The sequence below is a fragment of the Hippocampus guttulatus genome, chromosome 23 (genome assembly GCF_054856545.1).
Source record: "Hippocampus guttulatus isolate MCC_2025c chromosome 23, RoL_Hgut_1.0, whole genome shotgun sequence".
In the NCBI taxonomy this organism is placed as follows: Eukaryota; Metazoa; Chordata; class Actinopteri; order Syngnathiformes; family Syngnathidae; genus Hippocampus; species Hippocampus guttulatus.
In genome coordinates, this window is record NC_141283.1 from 292,673 (window position 1) to 318,359 (window position 25,687).

The 25,687-nt window shown below is 44.6% G+C and overlaps 1 protein-coding gene across 4 annotated transcripts in view; it reads left to right on the forward strand.

Annotated features, from left to right (window-relative positions):
* Window positions 1-25,421, forward strand: part of LOC147185553 (kelch-like protein 29) — a 110,947-nt gene extending 85,526 nt beyond the window's left edge. For all 4 annotated transcript variants that reach the window (XM_086104127.1, XM_086104126.1, XM_086104128.1 and 1 more), the window contains 6 exons: window positions 460-658; window positions 7,118-7,300; window positions 8,532-8,712; window positions 14,627-14,820; window positions 15,525-15,669; window positions 24,619-25,421. In XM_086104127.1, the coding sequence (XP_085960253.1) occupies window positions 460-658; window positions 7,118-7,300; window positions 8,532-8,712; window positions 14,627-14,820; window positions 15,525-15,669; window positions 24,619-24,802 (1,086 nt within the window). In that variant the 3' untranslated portion in view covers window positions 24,803-25,421. The remainder of the gene's footprint in view (window positions 1-459; window positions 659-7,117; window positions 7,301-8,531; window positions 8,713-14,626; window positions 14,821-15,524; window positions 15,670-24,618) is intronic.
* Window positions 25,422-25,687: the final 266 nt, after the last annotated feature.

Sequence of the window (25,687 nt, forward strand, 5' to 3'; positions counted from 1 at the left end):
GTCTGGGAGTCTGTTGTTTAGTTGCTTTTTTTTTTTGGCCCCGTGTCCAGCTGGGCCGCGATGCGCCGAGCCGTTCGAGGTCATCCCGGTCAGCGGCCGCCCGCCGCTGTGACACTCGGCGGCGGCTTGTTTACAGCTTTTGCTGTCGTACGAGTCGAGCCTCCCACGGGGGTTCAGGCCCGCCGCACTTAAACGCAGTCATACGCATTCTGCAGCTTTAGATGAGGTTGCCTTGGCAACTGTACCACTGCAAATGTGCAAACATCGAGAGTTGTTTATGAGCAGTAATTAGTTGTACTTATTTAAATGAATCATTGTGGTTTCATTTTTCACCATTGTATTGACAAATGTTGAATCCGTGACTTAAAGGTAAATAAGTCGATGTGTAAAATTCACATCCGCGCGTCGGCGATGTCGGTTCCTTTCGTCGCGGTTCTTGACGGTCCCTCTTTTTCGCAGCACCTGTCCGATCTGCTGGCGTCGGTGCGACTGCCCTTCATCCACCCGTCCTACCTGCTCAACGTGGTCGACAACGAGGAGCTGATCAAGTCGTCGGAGGCGTGCCGCGACCTCGTCAACGAGGCCAAGCGCTACCACATGCTGCCGCACGCGCGCCAGGAGATGCAGACGCCGCGCACCAGACCGAGGCTCTCTGCAGGTAACGCGCGCGCCACTTTGTTTTGGAGTCTTCGGCGCAGGCAAACGATATGGCAATAATACCCAGGCAGGTAACTAGCTAACTAGCTACCTAGCATGGCAAAAAATCAATTTGTGTCCACTCTGATGTGACTTCACCGAGCAACGAGAAGCTTATCGCTGCTCATGCTCTCAGAAAAAAGTACGACATGGCAGAAAAATGACAAACGGTCAATAAGTGCGGGCAAAAACATCCCCAAACACTTTTTGTATTGATGCCGCTGATGCCAGTGTAGCGAAACGCCACTGCGTAGCATTACACTGGGCCGTGCACGCTATTCATTTTGCGCCGCATCAGGGTGACAAAGAGGTCATGTCGCCGTAAGGAGACGTCGCCTTTTTATTGATTTTGGCCCACCGGGTAGGTAATGGGTCGCCGCTCTGTATTCTATTTTGTGTGTGTGTGTGTGTGTTGCATTAAGTCAGCCTGGAGTATAAACCGTCTTTGAAAGTGGAAGCGAGAGCGCCCACTCTGATGTCATTTTCCAAACTCTAATGAACGATACTTAGTGTAATTGATGTCCATCGGGGAGTCTTAAGCTTTTCCGCTGAGAGCTGTGTATACCGAACAAAGTCGAGGAAGAAGAGTAGAGGCCACTTAACCTTGTGTTGAGCAAAATGTGCTGAAAAACAATCCAACCGCTATTTCTGGAGGTCAGTGTATGCTAAGCGCTTTGAAAGATTTACAAAAACAAAAAACGGTCTACTGCTCAGCTTGATGCTGTTGGCGACTGAGCAAATACTTACCGGTATTTATCTCAGTGCCATATTCTGTAAGCGTTCGAGTCGCTTTAATTCTCTACTTTTAGACTAAAAAGTCATTACAAGCGTGTGTGTGTGCGCACGCATTACTATTTACTTGTGTGTGTGCGCGCATTTGTGTGTCTGTGTGGTGTAAAACAACACATGCAGTAAAATGGCAGCGCCTGGTGATCCATCAGTCTTTCCTCTCCTGTCCTTGGGCGTGTTGAAACTGTCAAATCAATTTTGTTGCGCTTTACTTTTGACATGTGCAATGACAATACATTTGATTTCCATTCCATTATAGTAATGAAGCAAATAAAAATAATGAAATAAAACTAGTGGTGTGTATATTATATATATATATGCAGTATATATAATGTTTTTTTAATAACTTTCTGCCATATTGTCAAATATCAAAACTGAAATGGCTGTCAAACCTGCAAACAAAAAGCTCCGAGGAGAGTCAAGCAAAAAGAAATTCGAATGCCCCAAAGTTGTGCAAAAGGGCAGATGGTTTAGTCCTTGAATGTGTGCGTTTGAGGGAGTGCGTGTGCGTGTGCGTGCGCGCGCGCTTAAAAAGGCGCGTAAGCAGATGGAGCGCCACCTGAGCTCTGTTGATAAGACTGTCAAGCGTAAAAAGAAAAGAGAACTGCCATCCGTGAAGCACTTCTTGCTGAGCAAAGTCAATCTGCGTACTCGCTGTGCGTGTGTGAGCGGATACGCACGTGCAATATGCTAATGACTAGCCTTCAGAAGCCCAGTGTGTACTGTACGTTTGAGATTAAGGCTCAACGTCGATGTCGTCACTGGTGAGCCCCCGTTGAGTGAGGAAGTAAAACTGTACGTTTGACACGGCGCAGAGAGAAGAGATTTGTAAGCAACCCTGCCAATGTCACTGAAGACACTTCGCAATCATTCAAAAATAAGCATCAGATTCATGAAAATCTAAATGTCTGATTGATTCAAACCCGGCCAACGGCCAGCATCCGATCACGCTCCCTCGTAACGTGCGTAAAAACATCCCGATCGCCCCCTGAAGGCGGACACCTATTTCTTTTCAGCGGCATTCCAATTAGCACGCATTGATCCTGACTTTCTTGTCCCTCCTCGCCGATGCCAGCGCCTCTCTTTCAAGCTCTAATTGAAAGTGTTGCGTCTGCATTTAAGCAGGCGGCGAGGTGAAGCTGTCAGAGGCTCAGGAAGACAATTAAAAGCATTTTAACCCCGACTTTGTTGATTCTTGTCCGGCTCCGAGTAATTATTAAGCCTCGCCGTTTGTCTCGAGAAGTAAATGCAGCGTGAGATTGCTTGTCCCACTGCGGATTTTCTCCGGGTTTCCTTTACTCACAGGCGACCAAAACATTTATCCTCACCACTCTGTTGTCTTCACTAAAACTTGGGAGTTCATTGATGACTACTCTGCCCTAGATGTTTACTCAAAGAAGTAGGATTCTATTGGATATTCCAGAAAAAAACAAAATGCTGTTGTTACAACACGGAATTTGCAAAACGTGTACCGCACATCTCCCGATTCATTGCAACAGAAAAACTGCAACCCTGTATCGAGTTTTGAGGCTCCGCATCCAATATGCTCATGGGTTGGCCCATACATTGCCTTGACAGAGACTCTCCACACTTTACTTTTGAGGTACAGGTACATATGAAATTGCACTTTTCCTTATTTGTATTTCCAAAAAAACCACTTGATTCATACCCTCGCGTGTGTGTGTGTGTGTGTGTGTGTGTGTGTGTGTGTGTGTGTGTGTGTGTGTGTGTGTGTGTGTGTGTGTGTGTGTGTGTGTGTGTGTGTGTGTGTGTGTGTGTGTGTGTGTGTGTGTGTGTGTTTGTTTTTCCTTATATGAAAACATGTGCTGCAGGCTCATTAATTACTGTTGATTGTCTTTGACGTTTACAAAAACATAAATATCATTATGGCTATGTGTCATTCCTGTGATTGGCAGGTGATTTGCACATTTAGTCCGCTGGGATAGGCTCCAGGTTCCATGTGACCCAGAACAGGAGAGGCTTTCAGGAAAAGGGACAGATGATGCGTGCGAGTCTTTCAGTCATACATCGGCACTGTGTGCCGGTGACGTTCTCGCGGCTTATCGGTAAAATCTCATCCTGCGCGGACTCCTAAATTCAACACAGAAAATAAATCCAGCTTAGGTGGAGCGCATCCAGAAGGCTGACCCGCCGGACCCGCTGCAAAGCTGCTGCTGCCTCATCCAGCATTCATGACAGGCACAGGAACGTCCATGGATGGAAGTGTTTGGATTCTTTGGGGTTGGCACCTTGTTGGGGTTACACTGACAAACTTCAAGGGGCGGATAGTGCAGGAACAGCAACGCAGTCAGTCATTCGCCAAGGAAATTATTATTATCATCAATCCAAATTGTCCCTTGGGACGATGCCATTCTTAAACTGCATAAATGATTAACTCGCTTCTGACAATGCAGGAACAGCAAGTCAGAAAAACACATTTAATAATCACGACATGCCTATGTCACCTGTTGCTAGGCAGAGTTGATGGGGCTCAATCATAACCGCTCCAAAGGCTAGTGGAAGAAAATGTGCAGATATATTAGCTTGGCAGTGGAAATGACAAAAAGGACGGTGCACAAACAGGAAGTCCAACAGTGGCGCAGGAAATTACTGTCACTGCAGCTCATGTCTGCTGTTGCTGGGCAAAAACAATCATTGCTGTCTCAGATGGCAATAGGAAATAAAATGTGAATCACACATTCTTTAAAAGGGCACAATAATCATTCGTCACATTTATTTTGGCAAAAAATGAATTCACTATAAATAACTAATTGCTCTGTATTAACTATAAACACAGAGAAAAGAAACAGCAACATCTTGTGGAACTAACAGGACACTGCACCCTCTGCCCCAGATGCACTTGGCGGAGGGCATTTTGGGGCTTTTAGTGACTCAAGTACAAAAGTAAACATCCTAATTTGCTCTCACGCGCACTTCTGCACACTTAGGCACTGTGTAGCGCCATCACGGGGCGCCGTGGGCCCCCCGACGTCGTCATAGCAAATTAGCACACTGGGAGACAAATCACAGGGTTCGCAAATGAGAGCAAATGGAGTAAAAAGCGAGCGTGATAAGACATAATGGTTATGGACCTGCAGCAAGATATAAATGTCTCCCACAGCTATGTGCAACCCTGTGCGTGCGTGTGCATGTGTGTGTGTGTGTGTGTGTGTGTGTGTGTGTGTGTGTGTGTGTGTGTGTGTGTATAAGTACATACATAGCGTGTGTGCGTGTCTGTCAGCATCTGCCACCTTCCAGTTTGCACAGTATTTATGTGTATGCACGTGTCAGTTTTATGAGCAAACAGACATTTTTGTGGCTGCTACACGAGGCAACAATGTAGTTTGTCACAGCGTGATGGGCTCAATGATAATGTCGCCATTTCCTTCATGGTGGCTGACAACAACAAAGATGGAGGTGTGATGATTCGCTTTGCACAAACTACCGTTTTTGGTTTTTTTTTCCCCCCCCCTTTAATGGCCACTGTACTTTTTTGCTTTTGCTCAAATGATACAAAGAACTCAAAAATAACAAAGTAAAGTAAGAGTATTGGTCATGAAAATATAGAATTCTGATATGAATGAAATACTAGCAGCAATGGAAAAAAAAATCGGATTTTTAAAAAAATAAAACACGCTTATAAAATACTAAAAAGGGCAAAAGAGATGTCGTTATACTTTTTAAGACTAATATGAAAAGAAAATTAATCATTATATAGCATTCAAGTATCAAGTATATTAAAATTAATCAAAAACAAACAGGTTCATAAAACAAAACAAAAAAAACCCCTGAAGTATTATTCGATAAAAGAAACGGATACAAAATGTACATGTTACTACTGTGTGTACCAAATAAAGTGACTGTTGAGCCCTTTTTTTTTTGGCCATCTGTCAGTGGGCTTTCCCCTTCTTGCCGCTGTTTGGAGGGGGGGGGGGGGGGGGGGGGGTTCAAGGACCAACCGTTTTCTCCCCAAAGTGCATTGCTTTTAAACTCTTGTCAGGAGGAAAACATCAGCTTGTCAAGTCTTCTCCATCCCCTGCGCCCCCTTTTCCTCCCAACCACTGGACAAGTGGTGGCCGCGGCTTTGCTAGCCCAGAACCCAAACTACCCCCCCACCCCCAAACCCCCGCCCCATCACCGCTCCTGACAGGCCCGCGTTGAGTTGTGTTCGTCCGCCAACGCGTTGGAGGCTTTGGGGGGGATCAGTCAGACGGGCAGATGTGGACGATCGCTGACGCGGGCAACCAAGCGGAAATCGCCCTGAGCTGCCGTTGTGCGTTCACGTGCACGGCGAGTGATCAGTGCTCATTTCTGTCCATTCACACACATATGGCGCGCTCATATATTGCCAGTCCAACTCTGCAAACGCGTGTCCATTCACATATGTAAATATCCATCTGTTATATATGAATGTGTGTGTGTGTGTGTGTGTGTGTGTGTGTGTGTGTGTGTGTGTGTGTGTGTGTGTGTGTGTGTGTGTGTGCGCGCGTGTGTGTGGATAAATTGAATGAACAATTTGTGGCTTGGTCATTTGGAGGCCTGTCAAAACTGACTTACCGCTGAAAGGGTTGCGAGCACTCCACTGCCGTCGAGGTTCTTTGCTTTGTTTTGAACCAGCATCTTGCTTCATCTTGAATAGAGAAGAAAAAAAAAACATTTTCAACCCCCTTCGCCCGTCTCATCCATCAGAGAGCCTCTTAAAGCCTCAACCCGGGGAAAAAAAAAAAGACGTCCACTCAGAGTCTGTGGCTTTCGGCTTAGCTCCTCTGCTTTTTTTTTTTTTTTTTTTCCGGCAGGTCTGCAGAGAAAAAAAAGGTTTGTGCTTCATTTGTTGTTGTGTTTTAAGCGAGGGAAGCGACGGGTCAAAAGACTTGACTGAGCGGCAGCATCGATCGGGGACAAAAAGATAAAGTTGGCCTTGGATTTTTTTTTTTCCCCAGTCAATGAAGATTAGCCTGCCATCCTTGCTCTTTTTTTTTTCCCCCTCTTCAATCCCAGCTGTCCCATCCCCTTTTCACACCGGAGCCCTCCGGCACGGCACTCAACTAGGTTTCCTCGTCATTCATCCAACCACCTCCCCCCCCTCCACCCTCCTGGATGCCTACCGCTCTCAAACACACTGCTCACTGGTGTCTGGCGGCTGCCTTGCCGCCTGACGGTGAGTCGCTTCTTGGCAGCCTTCCAGCCTGTTTGTGTGTTCTGGATGACTGCTGTCTTTGTAGCGCTCTCTCTGTGGAGGAGTGTGTGTGCGCCTTTTAAGGCGACACGAGATCCAATTCGTTGCCTATCGTGCAGCGTCATGACCCGTTTCCAGATTGGACGCCGGTGTCCTTTGGTCTTCTTTCTGCTGAGCCTGGCGAACCGGTCGCTACTTGAGAAAATGTGGAACTCTGATTCGGTGAGCAATTGTCTTGACATTGACACAAGTTTCACCCTTCTTGTGGTTCTTAAGCTCAAGAAAGTGCAACTGTTGGGGTCCCGGGAAAAAAAAAAAAAAGGCTTGTGTTATGGTCAACCGCCCTTTAGCGCGGGTTCCTGGTTCGCCGTGCCACTATTTAGCAGATGCGTCATCTTATCTTAACCCTCAGAGTGAGTCTCGCACCCGCCTGTCACCCTCCTCCTCTTCTCGCAGGCGTGGCGGAGGTGATCGTCCTGGTGGGGGGGCGCCAAGCCATCGGGATGAACCAGCGCTGCCTGACGGCGGTCACCTGCTTCAACCCGCAGAACAGCAAGTGGTACCCGCTGGCCAGCCTTCCTTTCTACGACCGCGAGTTCTTCAGCGTCATCTCGGCCGGCGACAACATCTACCTATCAGGTGAGCTCATGCGTTTCGTCGCCCCGTCGGGACGATTCCAATTTACGGGAAGGGTTGATTCTCATCGTTTGAATTGCGTGGTAGCATCCTCGGCCTTCTGAGCCCACCGACGCTTTGATGACAGCGCAGCGTCACGCAGGCTTGTCATGCAACCTATCCAGATAGGCCCCTAAATACTGAGTCACAATGAGTGGTCAAGGTCAAAAGGAACCATCCCGTCTGACTTTTGTCAGTGTCTCGTTGAAGCTCCCCCCCCCCACCCTCTTCCATCGCGACAGCATTTTTCTCCAGCCACGCTCCATTTGCAGCACCTTTTTCAGCGCGGCAGCCACACGCTCACCTTGACGCCGCGACAGGATCGGCCTCTTCCAGGCTGCTCTCGCTCTCACTCTCACGCTCTCTTTTCATATAAATGGAAATGTGTGTTTGGCGAGGGGAACAAGCGGCGCCCCCGTGTCCGCTGGCAGTCCGACAAGCCATTGGAGAAATCAGAGGTTTTATCTCGGGTTAGCCAATCGGCTCCTGCTGCTCGTACTTCCTTGCCGGGGTTCTCTACTTCAATGACATCATCACAATTAACATTTTGACATGACTTAGTGCCCCAATGGCAACTTGGACAAAATTTACCGAAAAAATCAGAAATAAACAAAAACACGCACAAAAACAAAGCTGCTGTAGGCCACAACTCATGACAAGACGCTCACACACAGACTCCAGCTCCTGGGGTTGCTCACTAGGCCACACCCCTTGGAAGGCACACACTCAATACACAGATACGACAATAATTCCACTTCATGAGAGCAGTTTACTTGCTTATCCATCCATCCATTTAACCAAACCGAACTATCCTCACAACGGTTATTTATTTTTTAGACAATACAGTGTTGGTATTGAGCCTTGTCGCGAAAAAAGTATGATGCGCTCCAAAAGCTTTCTAGTTTGTTGGAGATACCACAAAATGGCGGCGAAGCAATACTTTTGCAAACTCAGCTCACTTCGACTTCATTCCGTGACAAAAGCACTACTTTGGTCTCAATGAAGCGCTTCAAATCATTTCAACATAGTCCCATCCCTGGCACCAAAATGGCGCCAAAGTAATACTTTTGTTAAGGGCGAGTTTCTCCACAAATAATGGAGAATAGATTACCCCCGCCCCCCAAAAAAAAAGCGAATTCGCCAGGTGGGTCACTGTACTGTTCTATTTTTCCCCCTTTTTTTTTTTTTTTTGCAGGAGGCACAGAGTCAGGGGTGATGCTGTCTGACGTATGGTGCTACATGTCCCTGCTGGACAACTGGAACTTGGTGTCGCGCATGACGGTGGCCCGCTGCCGACACAACAGCCTGGTGTATGACGGCAAACTCTACGCCATCGGAGGCCTGGGCATCTCTGGGAATTTGGACCACGTGGAGAGGTGAGTCGGGGATGGGATGCCATGAGCTGAGCAGAACTAAGCCAGTACCGCACGCCATGCACTGGCGTGAAAAAAAATGATACAAAAATTGTTCTTGAGGTCCGATGCCGTGGCAAAAGTCGCAGTTGGGATGCTAATGCATGCTGGTCAGTCGGGGCCAAACCATTTGTGACACGGGGTTAGAACTGGAGTCCCCTCTACTCCCTCCTCCCGATTTGTGGCCGAATGAGCCGGCTAATGTGCGCCACGTGAAGCTCGCGGCGCGTCACTGCGACCAGGACGAAAAAGAAGAGGAAGAGAAGAAAGTCTTTTGTTATTGCCGCTGTCATGTAGTTTGTGAGGCGAGACTAATGTAAGCCACTTCATGTATAATTTACTATCAAATTTTATGAGAGATTTGATTTGTACCCACACGCTTGTTTTGTTTGGCAGCACCACTTATGAATGACACACAAGCCATCCTCCCCCCCCCCCCCACTCATTTTGAAGCAGAACAATACTTAGACGATACTTTGTCCACAAAGCAAGGACCTAAAAATGGCCAAACTGAACAACTGCTACAGGACGTTTGTTGTGGCTCAGTTAACGTTTTCATCTCTCTGTAAGATACACAAGATCCAAACTGTGTCGACTGGTTGATGTTCTCTTATTTCCCTGCAAAACCCCGTAAAAAAATTTGTCACTTTATTTTTTGCACCCCCCCCCCCCCCATTCTCCATTTTTTTATTTTTTCTATTTTCTATCCAAACAAAACCTTGTTAGCATTGATGGAGTATCTTAATAACAGCTAAACACGTCAGCACGGTTTGGCAGTTTCTGAAGGGCGGAGCAGCGGCAGCAGGAAAGATTTGCAACGGGACGGACTGCGACAGCAGGCAGCTGGTCCGCGCCGTGGACTCTGTGAACAGGTGTCGTAAATTATGCGCCGAGCCGACTGCTCGGCGACGTTGCTGACAGATTATCAGCGAGCTATTTATTTCATAGCGCTCGTAAATACAAGGCAAATACCTTTCGAGCCCACCCGCAGGTGTGCCAGGAAGCTGCCGTTTGGAAAATTTGATGTGTTCAAGCCGAGGCTAGTATAGGTAACGAAAAGTGGAAAAAAAACAACTAATACTATATTTTTTTTCAATCGCTGAAAAAAAAAAAACGAAAATGACTAAATATGACCTTGATACTTCAGTATTACTGTCCAGGCCGTACAGCAGAAAGAAGATCGTTTGGGAATAATCGGCGACTTTATCACACAATTCCCCATCTTGCACTCGACTCCATAGATGTATAGATGTAATAAAACAAATAAAAACTCTTAACCCTGATCAGAACAGTTTTTTCCACAAGAATTAATGTAATACAAAACGATGGCCTTTGTAAAACCATTCATTGGCTCTGCAGGCAAATGTGTTAAGTGACTTTAAAAAAAAATAGATTGCGACTTTGAGGCCTTTTTATCAAATTGACTTTCGGAGCGCGTTTGGTGCCAGTTTTGCGCTCTCAGCTTTGTTCTCGTTGTTTTATAGTCGGTGTCAATAAAGCAAAATGTTATTTTCTCTGCTTTCTGGTCAGAAACCGATGCCTCTGCTGAAACCAATCCATCCCTGATGACTAAAGCACGGAAAAAGCTCAAAACCATTTTTTTTTCTTGCTTGTATTGTCACAGAACACAACGATCAATCTGTGTGTCTTGAAAGATTAAACAAAATGCTCTAAACAGGCTGACTATGAAGGTGACCTAACCGCTTTGTAAATGGCTGGCAGCCAAGGAGGAGTCAAGTGGCCATTTTGGGCCACGCTTCCTCTGCCATCAGAGCGTTCGATTGCAGCGACCGAAGAGAGGAAAGGAACTCTTTGCAGGTGTCTCGTTTGCGACTGGGGCGCTAATAACATTCCGGAATCATTACTCGGCGGATAGCGATGGCTGCCCGATGTTTGATATGCGGATGGCAGCTCGGCGACGCCACGACAACAGCTGCAAATTGATTTGCTGTGTTGCTCATCGCCTGATGGATGCGCGGGGACGCAGCCAATCGCTTTGCGTGCTGTCGTTGTTGCCAGAGCGTACGTACTGTATGTACGCGCGGAGTTGAGCGCATTTATTAGACTCGCTTTCGTAAAAGACGAGACGGGATCATCTCGCATCGTCAAGTGAACCGAACCGCGCTCTTGAGTCCTCGTGAGATGGTCCCATTTAAAATCTCATTCGGGTTAAAGAGCGGCCGCGCGCTGGTGTTTGAACCACGACGGACGGCAACTAAAACGATGATTTCCATCACGGCGCTTTTTTGATGGAGGGCGGTTGCGGCTCGGGATGCATTTCTGAAAGTTGTTGAAGTAGTGCATGCCGAAATGGGACAAGCAAGAAGACAATCGAGAACAACGATCATTTCTGCCGTATTTAGCTTCCCTGAAAGAAGCCGACTTCCGCGTCTCCAACAAACACAAAAAGAAGACCGTAGAAGAAGAAACGGTGCAACCAAACGTGGCCCAACCCTACCGTTGATCACCCTCCAAATGTTTGCCGACTGTCATCGTTTTAAGTCCATTTCGTCAGATCCTGCATGCTCGCTGTTCCTTTCGATTTCCAAGGTGCAAAAAAGAAAGAAAAAAAATACAATGTGCTGCTGATTTTTTTTTCTAATCCATCCATTGTATGTAGGTGTCTGGCCTTGTGTACACCCTCCATCTCGCCACCTCATTTGCAGTCTTTTCCGCCGCCTTCGCTGCCATCGCTCTTGACGCTAGCTTTCACGCTTCCCGCCGTGTGAAATGCGAGCCCACGGTCGCAATTCTGTCTTCAATCAGAAGCATCTCAAAGCGGCCCGGATGAAACCGCGATGCGGCCTTTCTTCAGCGCGAATCAACACTCGTGACGACCAAGCCCAACTGTTCCCATCACAGTTTTTTTTTTCTTTTTTAAGGGGGAAATGAGTCGCCGTGTTGTAGGGGAGGCTTTTAACTCGCAATCAGGTGCCCTGGGCCCGCTCTCTCGCCCGGCATGTTGATCCTTTGACAAAGTAATATGATTGCAGGATATTGAATAATTCATGGCTGTCTAATGATGTGTCAATCACGCGGTGGCGCTTTTTGTTTTATTTATCGCGTGCCACGCGCAGGTTCGTGCGTCCTTGAAGCGCCATTGCCGCTTAATATTTCATGAGCAATTGTTAGCAGCGCGGCGCCAGATTTAGGAGTCGCTCAGCGGGGTTGTCGAGCTAACAAAAAGATCAGACGCTCTTTTGTTTGTGTATTTTTGGAACGAACCTGACTCCGCTGATTACGGGCATTGAAGGTTCCACTTAAGTCCCCTTCTTGAGTGGAGTGATTCATTAGTTCATCAAGGTACAATTCGGTTGGGGGAAATACCGACGATGGCTATGTGAAAAATAGCACCGAGACGTAGTATTAGAACTAAATCCTTTTTGGAGTGCAGTGGCTTGTTGGTTCATCGTGCCGTGAATCCCATTCAGATTTTTGCAAAGCGGCTCAAGTTCAAAACCTCAAGCGGCAAAACCTCGTCAGTCGTGGTACGTTTCCGTACAATAAATCTTGATATGCAAGTCATCGGTGCTATTTATTTACTGTTGTCTGACTCCCTCTTTTTGGTACCCTACCTCAGCAACGAGAGCCAAAGACTGTAATGCTGACGGTGCGGGATGACACTGTGGGCCAAGGAGGGTCATGATACTCATCGATGGCTGACCGTTGGCTTTGTGTGGCCCCAGCCTTTAACTCATTCACTCCCAAAGACGTTTTTAAACGTCTTTTCAGACTTGGTCCAGAATTGGCTGGTACTGAATTAGTTAATGTGGACCCTTTGCAATTTCAGTCAGGTTTGCGTTTTACCAGTAACGGTTAGTAGTTGCTAGCTTCACCCCCTTTCGGCACCCTACCTCCCCCAAAAGTTTCAGATCAGTTCTTTTGGTGCTCTTACAAAAGCAAGAAGAGAGCATCCAAGCGTTGTGGAATGCTTTAATGCGGACTGTTTCCATGTAAGTCATGTTTGCAAGATACCACTAATAGTTAATGCTGAAGGATCATGGTCAACGAGTTATCTCGTTTCTCCACACTGTTAACGAACTCCGCCTTGCTACCTGCAAGTGTCGCCGCACTCGGGTGCAGGTAAGCGCCTCCAGCTCTTATGGTTATTGGTGGGCGGTGCGCCACGGGAGGGGGCGACCCTGCGGTAGTCAGGGACAAGAGGCTCCCAAAGCCCCCCTGCCGAGGCAGCTTCTCCCCTACTGAGCTAATCCCTTGCTCCTCAGATGAGGCAAACTGGCAGCGGTGGCACCTGCTGAGCTCTCAACGTTGAAACCCCCCGCACCCCCCTCCTCCCCACAGCACCCAGACTCCTGGCGTGGCACCCTTGGTCCTCGCCGCCACATGTGGTCTCTCACAGAAGGGATGAACACTGTCATGATTTGGTTTGGGACCAACAGGTGGCACTGTAGGGCTCCCCCTGCAGTTGCACACCGGTTGGTCATTATGTAATTGTATAAAAGGACTCCTGCCCGAACACTCAGTGTCGGGTCATTGTTGCTTTTTGCTGCTGTCATGTTTGTTTCTGGCTGTTGGTATGCTACTGTCATGTTTGTTTCAGTCATGTTTTTGTTATTGAGTTTTTAGTTTCTGTCATTGTTTTTGTTTGTTACTTTGTCTGATTCGTTTTGTTTTCATGACTTTGTTTTGGATTTAGTTTTCTGTGTTTTATCAATACACTACTTCAAATACACTCTGCTCCTCCCTCCTGCCTGCTTTTTGGAGTCCACCACCAGCTTGCTACGTGACAAACACGTTTCCCCCCCTCCCCCAAAATGAAGACAAGCATCTTATGCTGCCGGATGCAATTATTTATACTCGCTAAGTGTCTTAGCATTTTTTCAAAAGCACAAACCCGTTCCAGTTAGGATAATTGATGAAAAGAAATCCACAGCAACTTCACCCCGCGAATAAATCAAACGCAAGACGGCGAGCCTCGTTGGTGGCAGACTTTATTTAACACGCTGGGCAAAATAACGGTGAAGAATGTGCAGACGTGATGTTCATTGTGATGGATGGCGCCGTTTTGGGACTCGCTCGACTTCCAAACTGGCAGAAAAAATGAAGGCGAATGGCTGCAGACATGGCAATAGCGATGACGATTACAAGTTGACGCCATTAAAAAAAAGATGTAACATCACTCGTCTTATTGGTTGCACAGATGTAAACAGAAAAAAAAATGTGCAATGTGACTAAACCCACGGGAGGGTAAATTTGTCACATTTTGCAGTCGAGCGGGCTTCGCTACTCCTTTGGCAAAGGCTTATACCGTAACAACATAAGTGAATACACGTTTAGTATTTTATCAGATGCTTTAAAAACATCGAAAATTTGACATTGTACAGTTTTCACCCCGTGAATTTTTTTTGTCCCCCTGAAGAGAATTCTGCACACAGCCATTAGTCTCTCAACCTGCACACATTTGGAGTGCAGTATTTATTTATTTATTTTTAATGTTTTTTGCTCCAAGTTGGTGGCCGTCGCAAGGGCTTAATGACGTGTGTCGGTCGACATACGTTTGCTTTGTGTAATTGCTTTAATTGCCGTCATTGTGCGCAATGCTGGCTCTTTTTCATCCTCCCCGGTGGTGCGCGCCTTCGCCTAATTACGCCTGTCAGCCCCGCAGCCATAAGTCGGGAAGCCTACTGTACTGTGTGCGCGCGTGATACATGAGTGCTACGTTTAAAGTAGGTCGTATCCCATTTAGAGGCAAGGAGGAAACACGTTATGCATTTGTTCTCAGGTGTCTTAATATGTTTCGGAAGGTTTTTTTTTGTCAAAAGGATCAAGTATTCCCTTTGAGCGAAGACTGTTTTGAGCTACGAGTTGACTGAACAAATTCAACTTATCCATCAAGGTGACACGGTTTCTTTTTCAGGTACGACACCATCACCAACCAGTGGGAGACGGTGGCGCCGTTACCCAAGCCGGTGCACTCGGCGGCGGCCACGGTGTGCGGCGGAAAAGTGTACGTTTTTGGCGGCGTCAATGAGGCGGGACGATCGGCCGGCGTGCTCCAGTCCTACGTCCCGCAGAGCGACGCCTGGAGCTTCATCGAGTCGCCCATGATCGGTGGGTCGTGATTGTCCACGACCCTGGACCCCACCCCTCTTTTTGATTTCACTTTATTTGACCGATCTTTGTAAATTGTATTTATTTTGATGGGACTTTTTCCATCTCAACGAATGGAATTTGACTAAAAACATGTAAAGTTCATCGCTATTCATCCAACAAGTCATTGTTCGACGTCACCGACACAGGTGATGTTTGGATTGCGCTGTGATGAAGATGCCGCCACATGCTGCGCCGCTGCCAGACACAAAGTGTTTATCTGTGGGGGGTTTTCCTGGTTTTTTTTTACATCTCTGAGTATTTGGCCTTGGGCGTCAAGCGCAGACAAATGTGTTGATACATACACACACACCCACACATGCGCGCGCAGTTTCATCGTGCTGAGAGTTGTTCCTGATATTTGGGTGGGTGTGTGGAAAAACAAGCTGATGTCATGACAAATAGATTTGAGAATGTCACGTGCGTGTGTGCGCGCGCGCTTTATGAATGTGATGGGGTTTGTGTGCGTACTTTTGTGTTTGTCCGTGGGTCTCAGTGTGTATGTCTGTGTGTGTATTTGGCGGGAGGGTCTCATGTGGATGTGTTTTTGTCTTTGTGGCGGTGTTGGTTCATGTGTGTGTCTGTGTACGACTCGCTGAGTGTCTGCCTCTGTGTCACTCCGTGTGTTTGCCTTTGACTCCGTCCGAATGTGTTATTGTGTGCAGACAACAAGTACGCTCCGGCGGTGAGTCTGGGCGGCCTGGTGTACATTCTGGGCGGAGCTTATGCGCGAGCCACCACCATCTACGACCCAGAGAAAGGCAACATCAAGGCTGGGCCCAACATGAATCACTCCAGACAGTTCTGCAGGTGGCGCTCCGCATAACCAATCGGGCTAAACACAAGCGTTAAATAGTCAAAAAGAAGAAGAGCAGATACCAAAGGCAAAGTAGTCGTGGTGGAGTTACGATCCCTTTTAGGGGCGCATGAGAAATTTTCTGTACGTTTATCGTCTGGCTCTGGAGCTATACCCCGTGAAAAGAGGGGGTTCGCTGCAATATTGGCGCATTGCGTGCTTCCATGCCGCGGATCAAGTTAGGTAGGTAATGATACAGGAGAGGAGGAGAGAGACGACATCCTTATCCTCCCTTTCTTTGGTCGCGTTTATCAGACACAGCAGTGACTGCTCGCATTTTGGGGGGGGGGGGGGGGGGGGGGGGTTGCTGCTCTCCACTCCTGGTCAAGCCGAATAGAAGGAAGTTTTTTGTAATCATCTTTTCCACTTCCAGCAGTGGTTACGAGTTTGTGTGCATGCGCAAGGCCGAATAGGACACAAGACGTAATCCTCCCAAGTTTTAATCCTCCCTGCACAACTCCTGTTATTGTTTCTTGTATCAAATAAGCACATTATTCTGGTTTTTCATAAAGTGGTTGGTTTGATAGTCACCCTCAGTTCTTATTTTCAAGTCACATGCACAAAAAGCAGTGTGCAGTCCTTGTTCAAGATGAGCCTAAATGTAGATCTAATTTAAACATTTTCAGTTGTCCACAATTCATTATTCTATGTCGTAAGGTGTTTGCCTTACAACATGAAGAATTGTAAGCCATTTTTCGCGAAAAAACGACCATGTACAGTAAGGCATTTTTAGCCGAAGAAAACGACCATGTATAGTAAGGCGTTTTTAACACAAAAAAACACCATGTTTTTAGCCGAAAAAAAGATCATGTAGAGTAAGGCGTTTTTAGCGGGAAAAAAATGTCCATGTATAGGAAGGCGTTTTTAACACAAAAAAACAACCAAGTTTTTAGCCGAAAAAAAGATCATGTATAGTAAGGCATTTTTAGCCGAAAAAAAAACGGCCATGTATAGTAAAGCATTTTTAGCCCAAAAAAACGACCATGTATAGTAAGGCGTTGTTAGGACAAAAAAAAGACCATGTATATTGTAAGGCTTTTTAACCCCAAAAAAACCTCCATGTATATTGTAGGGCGTTTTTAACACAAAAAACAACCATGTTTTTAGCCGAAAAAAAGACGATGTATAGTAAAGGCGTTTTTAGCCGAAAAAAACGACCATGTACAGTAAGGGCTTTTAGATAAAAGAAAAACGACCGTATATAGTAAGGTGTTTTTAGCCGAAAATAAAAACGACCATGTATAGTAAGGCGTTTTTAGCCCAACAAAAAGACCGTGTATAGTCAGGTGTTTTTAGCCCCCAAAAAACGACCATGTAAGGCGTTTTTAGCCCAAAAAACCCCGACCATGAATAGTCAGGCGTTTTTAGCCCAAAAAAAACGACATAGTATAGTAAGGCGTGTTTAGCCGAAAAAAACGACCATGTATCATAAGGCGTTTTAACCGAAAAAAAGGCCGAAAAAAACAACCATGTATAGTAAGGCGTTTTTAGCCCCAAAAAATGACCATGTAAAATAAGGCGTTTATAGCCCAAAAAAATGACCATGTATAGTAAGGTGTTTTTAGACAAAAAAAAAACGACCATGTATAGTAAGGCGTTATTAGCCCCAAAAAACCTACTATGTATAGTAAGGCGTTTTTAGCCGAAAAACGCCTTACTATACTATGTCGTTTTTTTCGGACTAAAAACGCCTTACTATATATGTCGATTTTTTCGGGCGAAAAACGCCTTACTATATATACTATGTCGTTTTTTCGGGCTAAAAACGCCTTACTATACTGTGTTTTTTTTTCGGGCGAAAAACGCCTTACTATACCATGTCAGGGGCGGCCCGGTAGTCCAGTGGTTAGCACGTCGACTTCACAGTGCAGCGGTACCGGGTTCGATTCCAGCTCCGGCCTCCCTGTGTGGAGTTTGCATGTTCTCCCTGGGCCTGCGTGGGTTTTCTCCGGGTGCTCCGGTTTCCTCCCACATTCCAAAAACATGCATGACGGGCTGATTGAACGCTCTAAATTGTCCCTAGGTGTGAATGTGAGCGTGGATGGTTGTTCGTCTCTGTGTGCCCTGCGATTGGCTGGCAACCGATTCAGGGTGTCCCCCGCCGACTGCCCGAAGACAGCTGGGATAGGCTCCAGCACCCCCGCGACCCTAGTGAGGATCGAGCGGTTCGGAAAATGGATGGATGGATATACCATGTCATTTTTTTCGGGCTAAAAACGCCTTACTATATATACTATGTCGTTTTTTTCGGGCGAAAAACGCCTTAATATAGTATGTCGTTTTTTTCGGGCTAAAAACGCCTTACTATATGTCGTTCTTTTCAGGCGAAAAACACCTTACTATATATACATGGTCGTTTTTTTTCAGCTAAAAACGCCTTACTATACTATGTCGTTTTTTTTCGGGCGAAAAACTCCTTACTATCGTATGTCGTTTTTTTCGGGCTAAAAACGCCTTACCATACATGGTCGTTTTTTTCGGGCTAAAAACGCTATGTCGGTTTTTTTCGGGCTAAAAACGCCTTACTATACCATGTCATTTTTTTCGGGCTAAAAACCCCTTACTATACTATGTCGTTTTCTTCAGGCGAAAAACACCTTACTATACATGGTCGGTTTTTTTTCAGCTAAAAACGCCTTACTATACTATGTCGTTTTTTTCGGGCTAAAAACACCTTACTATACTATGTCATTTTTTCGGGCGAAAAACTCCTTACTATCGTGTCTCGTTTTTTCGGGCTAAAAACGCCCTACTATACTATGTCGATTTTTTCGGGCGAAAAACGCCTTACTATATATACTATGTCGTTTCTTCGGGCTAAAAACGCCTTACTATACTATGTCGTTTTTTTCGGGCTAAAACGCCTTACTATACTGTCGTTTTTTTCGGCCGAAAAACTCCTTACTATCGTGTCTCGTTTTTTCGGGCTAAAAACACCTTACTATACTATGTCATTTTTTCGGGCGAAAAACTCCTTACTATCGTATGTCATTTTTTTCGGGCTAAAAACGCCTTACCATACATGGTCGTTTTTTTCGGGCTAAAAACGCCTTGCTATACTATGTCGTTTTTTTTCGGGCTAAAAACGCCTTACTATACCATGTCATTTTTTTCGGGCTAAAAACCCCTTACTATACTATGTCGTTTTTTTCAGGCGAAAAACACCTTACTAAACATGGTCGTTTTTTTCAGCTAAAAACGCCTTACTATACTATGTCGTTTTTTTCGGGCTAAAAACGCCTTACTATATATAGCATGTCGTTTTTTCGGGCTAAAAACGCCTTACTATACATGGTCGTTTTTTTTCAGCTAAAAACGCCTTACTATATTATGTCATTTTTTTCGGGCTAAAAACGCCTTACTATATTATGTCATTTTTTTCGGGCTAAAAACGCCTTACTATACTGTCGTTTTTTTCGGGTGAAAAACGCCTTACTATATATACTATGTCGTTTTTTCGGGCGAAAAACACCTTACTATACTATGTCGTTTTTTTCGGGTGAAAAACGCCTTACTATACCATGTCATTTTTTTCGGGCTAAAAACGCCTTACTATATATACTATGTCGTTCTTTTCAGGCGAAAAACACCTTACTATACGTGGTCGTTTTTTTTTTCAGCTAAAAACGCCTTACTATACTATGTCGTTTTTTTCGGGCTAAAAACGCCTTACTATACTATGTCATTTTTTCGGGCGAAAAACTCCTTACTATCGTATGTCGTTTTTTTCGGGCTAAAAACGGCTTACTATACTATGTCGTTTTTTTTCGGGCTAAAAACGCCTTACTATACCATGTCATTTTTTTCGGGCTAAAAACCCCTTACTATACTATGTCGTTTTTTTCAGGCGAAAAACACCTTACTATACATGGTCGTTTTTTTCAGCTAAAAACGCCTTACTATACTATGTCGTTTTTTTCGGGCTAAAAACGCCTTACTGTACTATGTCGTTTTTTTTCGGGCTAAAAACGCCTTACTGTACATGGTCGTTTTTTTTCGGGCTAAAAACGCCTTGCTATACTATCTCACACATAACTGAGCGGGGTTTGAACCAGGGTTGCCTGGACCAAACACCGGGGGTGTATACCTCTACACCACCAGCAACTGTATCTATGTCTGCACTACAGGCGTATTTGACATGCACCTTTGAGGGTTTCCAGGAAAAAGTAACTAAGTGTTGTATTTTCAAACAAAACTGAGCAGGGTTTGAACCGAGGTTGCCTGGACCAAACACCGGGGTGTATACCTCTACACCACCAGCGACTGTATCTATATCTGCACTACAGGCGTATTTGACATGCACCTTTGAGGGTTTCCAGGAAAAAGTAACTAAGTGTTGTATTTTCACACAAAACTGAGCGGGGTTTGAACCGGGGTTGCCTGGACCAACACCGGGGTGTATACCTCTACACTACCTGTGACTGTGACTTGTCCTGCACTTTAGGCCCATTTGACATTTACTTTCGAGGGTTTTCCACGAAAAACTATGTGTTGTATTTTCACACAAAACTGAGTGGGGTTTGAACCGGGGTTGCCTGGACCAAACACTGGGGTGTATACCTCTACACTACCTGTGCCTGTGACTTGTCCTGCAATTTAGGCCTATTTGACATGCACTTTCGAGGGTTTCCAGGAAAAAGTCACAAATTGTTGCATTTTCACATATAGCTGAGGTGGGTTTGAACCGCGGTTGCCTGGACCGAACACCAGCGTGTATACCTCTACACTACCAGTGACTCTGACTTGTCTTGCACTATAGGCATATTTGACATGCACTTTCGAGGGTTTCCTGGAAAAAGTAAGTGTTGCATTTTCACACATAACTAAGCGAGGTTTGAACCAGGGTTGCCTGGACTGAACGCCAGCATGTAAACCCTTACACTACCAGTGACTGTGACTTGTCCTGCACTATGTACTGTATACATGGTGGTTTTTTTTGGGCTAAACGCCAGACTGTACATGGTCGTTTTTTTCGGCTAAAAAAGCCTTACTATACATGGTCGGGGGTTTTTTCGTCAAAAAACGCCTTACGATTCATGATCGGGGGGGTTTTTCGGCTCAAAATGCCATACTCTCCATGGTCGTTTTTTTGGGGCTAAAAACACCTGACTATATACATGGTCGTTTTTTCGGCTCAAAATGCCTTACTATACATGGTCGTTTTTTTGGGGCTAAAAACGCCTTACTATACATGGTCGTTTTTTTCGGCTAAAAATTCCTTACGATACATGGTCGTTTTTTTTTTTGTCAAAACACGCCTTACTATACATGATCGGGGGGGGGGGGGGTTCGGCTCAAAATGCCTTACTATACATGGTCGTTTTTTTTGGGCTAAAAACGCCTTACTTTACATGGTCATTTTTTTGGGGCTAAAAACGCCTTACTATATATACATGGTCGCTTTTTCGGCTAAAAACTCCTGACTATACATGGTCGTTTTTTGGGGGCTAAAAACGCCTGATTATACATGGTCGTTTTTTTCGGCTAAAAACTCCTGACTATACATGGTCGTTTTTTCCGGTCATTTTTTTCGGCTAAAAACACCTTACTATACATGGTCGTTTTTTTGGAGCTAAAAACGCCTTACTATACATGGTCATTTTTTTGGGCTAAAAACGCCTTACTTTACATGGTCCTTTTTTTTGGTCTAAAAACGCCTGACTATACATGGTCGTTTTTTTCGCCAAAAAACGCCTCACTATACATGGTCTTTTTTTGGGCTAAAAACGCCTTACTATACATGGTCGTTATTTTCGGCTAAAAAAGCCTTACTATACATGGTCGTTTTTGTTGGGCTAAAAACACCTTACTATACATGCTCGTTTTTTGGGGCTAAAAAACGCCTGACTATACATGGTCGTTTTTTTCGGCTAAAAACGGCTTACTATACATGGTCGTTTTTTTGGGGCTAAAAACGCCTTACTATACATGGTCGTTTTTTTTGGGCTAAAAACGCCTTACTTTACATGGTCATTTTTTTGGGGCTAAAAACGCCTTACTATATATACATGGTCGTTTTTTTGGGCTAAAAACGCCTGACTATACATGGTCGTTTTTTTCGCCAAAAAACGCCTCACTATACATGGTCTTTTTTTTGGTCTAAAAACGCCTTACTATACATGGTCGTTATTTTCGGCTAAAAAAGCCTTACTATACATGGTCGTTTTTGTTGGGCTAAAAACTCCTTACTATACATGGTCGTTTTTTTCCGCTAAAAACGCCTGACTACATGGTCGTTTTTAACTGTCGTTTTTTTCGGCTAAAAACACCTTACTATACATGCTCGTTTTTTGGGGCTAAAAAACGCCTGACTATATACATGGTCGTTTTTTTCGCCAAAAAACGCCTCACTATACATGGTCTTTTTTTGGGCTAAAAACGCCTTACTATACATGGTCGTTATTTTCGGCTAAAAAAGCCTTACTATACATGGTCGTTTTTGTTGGGCTAAAAACTCCTTACTATACATGGTCGTTTTTTTCGGCTAAAAACGCCTGACTATACATGGTCGTTTTTAACGGTCGTTTTTTTGGGCTAAAAACACCTTACTATACATGCTCGTTTTTTGGGGCTAAAAAACGCCTGACTATACATGGTCGTTTTTTTCGGCTAAAAATCCTTAGTATACATGGTCGGTTTTTTGGGGGGCTAAAAACGGCTTACTATACATGGTCGTTTTTTTGGGGCTAAAAACGCCTTACTATACATGGTCGTTTTTTTGGGGCTAAAAACGCCTTACTTTACATGGTCATTTTTTTGGGGCTAAAAACGCCTTACTATACATGGTCGTTTTTTTGGGGCTAAAAACGCCTTACTATACATGGTCGTTTTTTTGGGCTAAAAACGCCTTACTTTACATGGTCCTTTTTTTTGGTCTAAAAACGCCTTACTATACATGGTCGTTATTTTCGGCTAAAAAAGCCTTACTATACATGGTCGTTTTTGTTGGGCTAAAAACTCCTTACTATACATGGTCGTTTTTTTCGGCTTAAAACACCTTACTATACATGGTCGGTTTTTTTTGGGCTAAAAACGCCTGACTATATATACATGGTCGTTTTTTTCGCCAAAAAACGCCTCACTATACATGGTCTTTTTTTTGGGCTAAAAACGCCTTACTATACATGGTCGTTATTTTCGGCTAAAAAAGCCTTACTATACATGGTCGTTTTTGTTGGGCTAAAAACTCCTTACTATACATGGTCGTTTTTTTCGGCTAAAAACGCCTGACTACATGGTCGTTTTTAACAGTCGTTTTTTTCGGCTAAAAACACCTTACTATACATGGTCGGTTTTTTGGGGGGCTAAAAACGGCTTACTATACATGGTCGTTTTTTTTGGGGCTAAAAACGCCTTACTATACATGGTCGTTTTTTTTGGGCTAAAAACGCCTTACTTTACATGGTCATTTTTTTGGGGCTAAAAACGCCTTACTATACATGGTCGTTTTTTTGGGGCTAAAAACGCCTGAATATACATGGTCGTTTTTTTGGGCTAAAAACGCCTTACTTTACATGGTCATTTTTTTGGGGCTAAAAACGCCTTACTATACATGGTCGTTTTTTTGGGGCTAAAAACGCCTGAATATACATGGTCGTTTTTTTGGGCTAAAAACGCCTTACTTTACATGGTCATTTTTTTGGGGCTAAAAACACCTTACTATACTATGTCGTTTTTTTTTTCCAGATAAAAACGCCTTACTATACATGGTCTTTGTTTTGGGCTAAAAACGCCTTACTATACATGGTAGGTTTTTTTTGGGCTAAAAACGCCTTACTATACATGGTCTTTTTTTGGGCTAAAAACGCCTTACTATATATACATGGTCGTTTTTTGGGGGTTGGGGGCTAAAAACGCCTTACTATACATGGTTGGGTTTTTTTGGGCTAAACGCCTTACTATACATGGTCGTTTTTTGGGGGCTAAAAACGCCTTACTATACATGGTCTTTTTTTGGGCTAAAAACGCCTTACTATATATACATGGTTGTTTTTTTGGGCTAAACGCCTTACTATACATGGTCGTTTTTTTGGGCTAAAAACGCCTTACTATACATGGCCATAGACAATGTACTATGTTAGGCCTTTTTGGTTTGGTACTTACGACTTCAGTAGAGCAGCGCCACCATGGAGGACTGGTTAGTGTGTTGGCTTACCAGTGCAGAGATGCAGGGTTTGAATCAAAATCTCGGTCTTCGTCTGCAGAGTTTGCATATCTAGTAAGGCTTTTTCTAATGACCATGGAGGGTAAGGCATTTTTAGCTCCAAAAAGAAGTTTTTAGCTGGGGAAAAAAAAATAAAGACTGTGTATACTAAGGCGTTTTTTGGCCAAAAAAAAGACCATGTAGTCAGGAGTTTGTCGCTGGAAAAAAAACAATCCTGTGTAGTAAGACATTTTTAGCTGAATAAGACAACCATGTAGTAAGATGTTTTTGACGAAAAAAAAAATGACCGTTATCGTAATGCGTTTTCAGCCAAAGAAAAAAAAGACCTGAAAAAACTGACCATATATTGTCAGGTGTTTTTAGCCTCACAAAAATCGACCATGGCGTTTTTAGCCATAAAAAAAAACCCACCTAGTAAGGTGTTTTAGCCAGAAAACAAACAACCATGTATAGTCAGGCGTTTTTAGCCGAAAAAAAACAACCAGGGGTTTTGTCTTGAAGGTCAACTGTTCAAGTGTCTTGAAAGTCAACCCGCCGCCCTTTGCACGGCAGATTGACCGTTCAAGTGTCTTGACCTCCAGAAACAATCACCTCAATCCCAACTCTTAACTTTAATACTACCAATCATTATTCTAAAAATCAGCAACACCCCTCCCCCCCCCCCACCCTGTAGCTGAGTAATTCAAAAGCTGTGTTTCCACCCCAAATGCCAACCATATGCATGTGTTCTTCACTTCAGCGCCGTGATCCTGGACGGTAAGATCTATGCCACAGGTGGCATCGTGAGCAGTGAGGGTCCGGCGCTGGGCAACATGGAAACATTTGAACCCTGCGGCAACATGTGGACACTGCTGCAGTCGCTACCCTGCCCGCTCTTCAGACACGGCTGCGTGGTCATCAAGAAGTACATTCAGAGTGGATGAGGCCGGGCAGACTCCACGTCACCACTTACGCAGTGCCAAAAAATACTCACCAGCCGGGACTCCACTCACCCCAGCATGGGATCCTTTGGAACCGGCCACTCCTTCCCTGTGCAGAATGTACTTCATGTGCAACCGCTCAACCATGAGGTTGTCGGTCTTCCCATCAATACGTGCAGGAATTCTCGTAAACTTCTGACGTTTTGTCCCCTCATTTTTATTTATTTTCTACACTCGTGATCTCTTCAGGATGAGAGCCACTGGACTTCCAAAGAGCAGCTCCATGAGGACTAACGTGGTGGTCATCCTGAATATTTCTTCCCAACTACCCGCTGAGGAAAAGAAGCACAATAATCACCCATGCTTTTGTCATATCGTTTTTCTTGTTGGTTTTTCTATACATGTGGTCTTGTTTTAAAGCCACCTGTTCAGTACATGCGAGCTTCTGTAAATACCAGCAAGGATAAATATGTATATTTTACAACCACACGGCAATTGTGTATAACTGTTTTTAGGAAATTAAAGGATAAACAAAATGTTAGGATGAATTAAAAAAAAAGTGGTATGTCTGTAAATCTGTATTCAGAAATTAACACTTAAAATAATACATATACCCCCAAAATATGAATGCCTTGTCTTGTCTTTCTGATATTTTTTAAGCCCCTTTCACACTGCCGAACAAAGCCTTTTTTTCACTGCCTTATTTGGAAAGGTACCAAAACAGAATCAGAGTTTCAATAACTTTTAAGGCTGATTTGCATTGCTCGTCACCAGTCTCATCGCTTTTTTTCTGTCCTGTTTGACTGCTAAATTATCGTTTTAGAGAACCTTAAGGGATACTTCAGTTATTTTCTCAAATAATACCTTTAAAATACATTTTGTGACTTG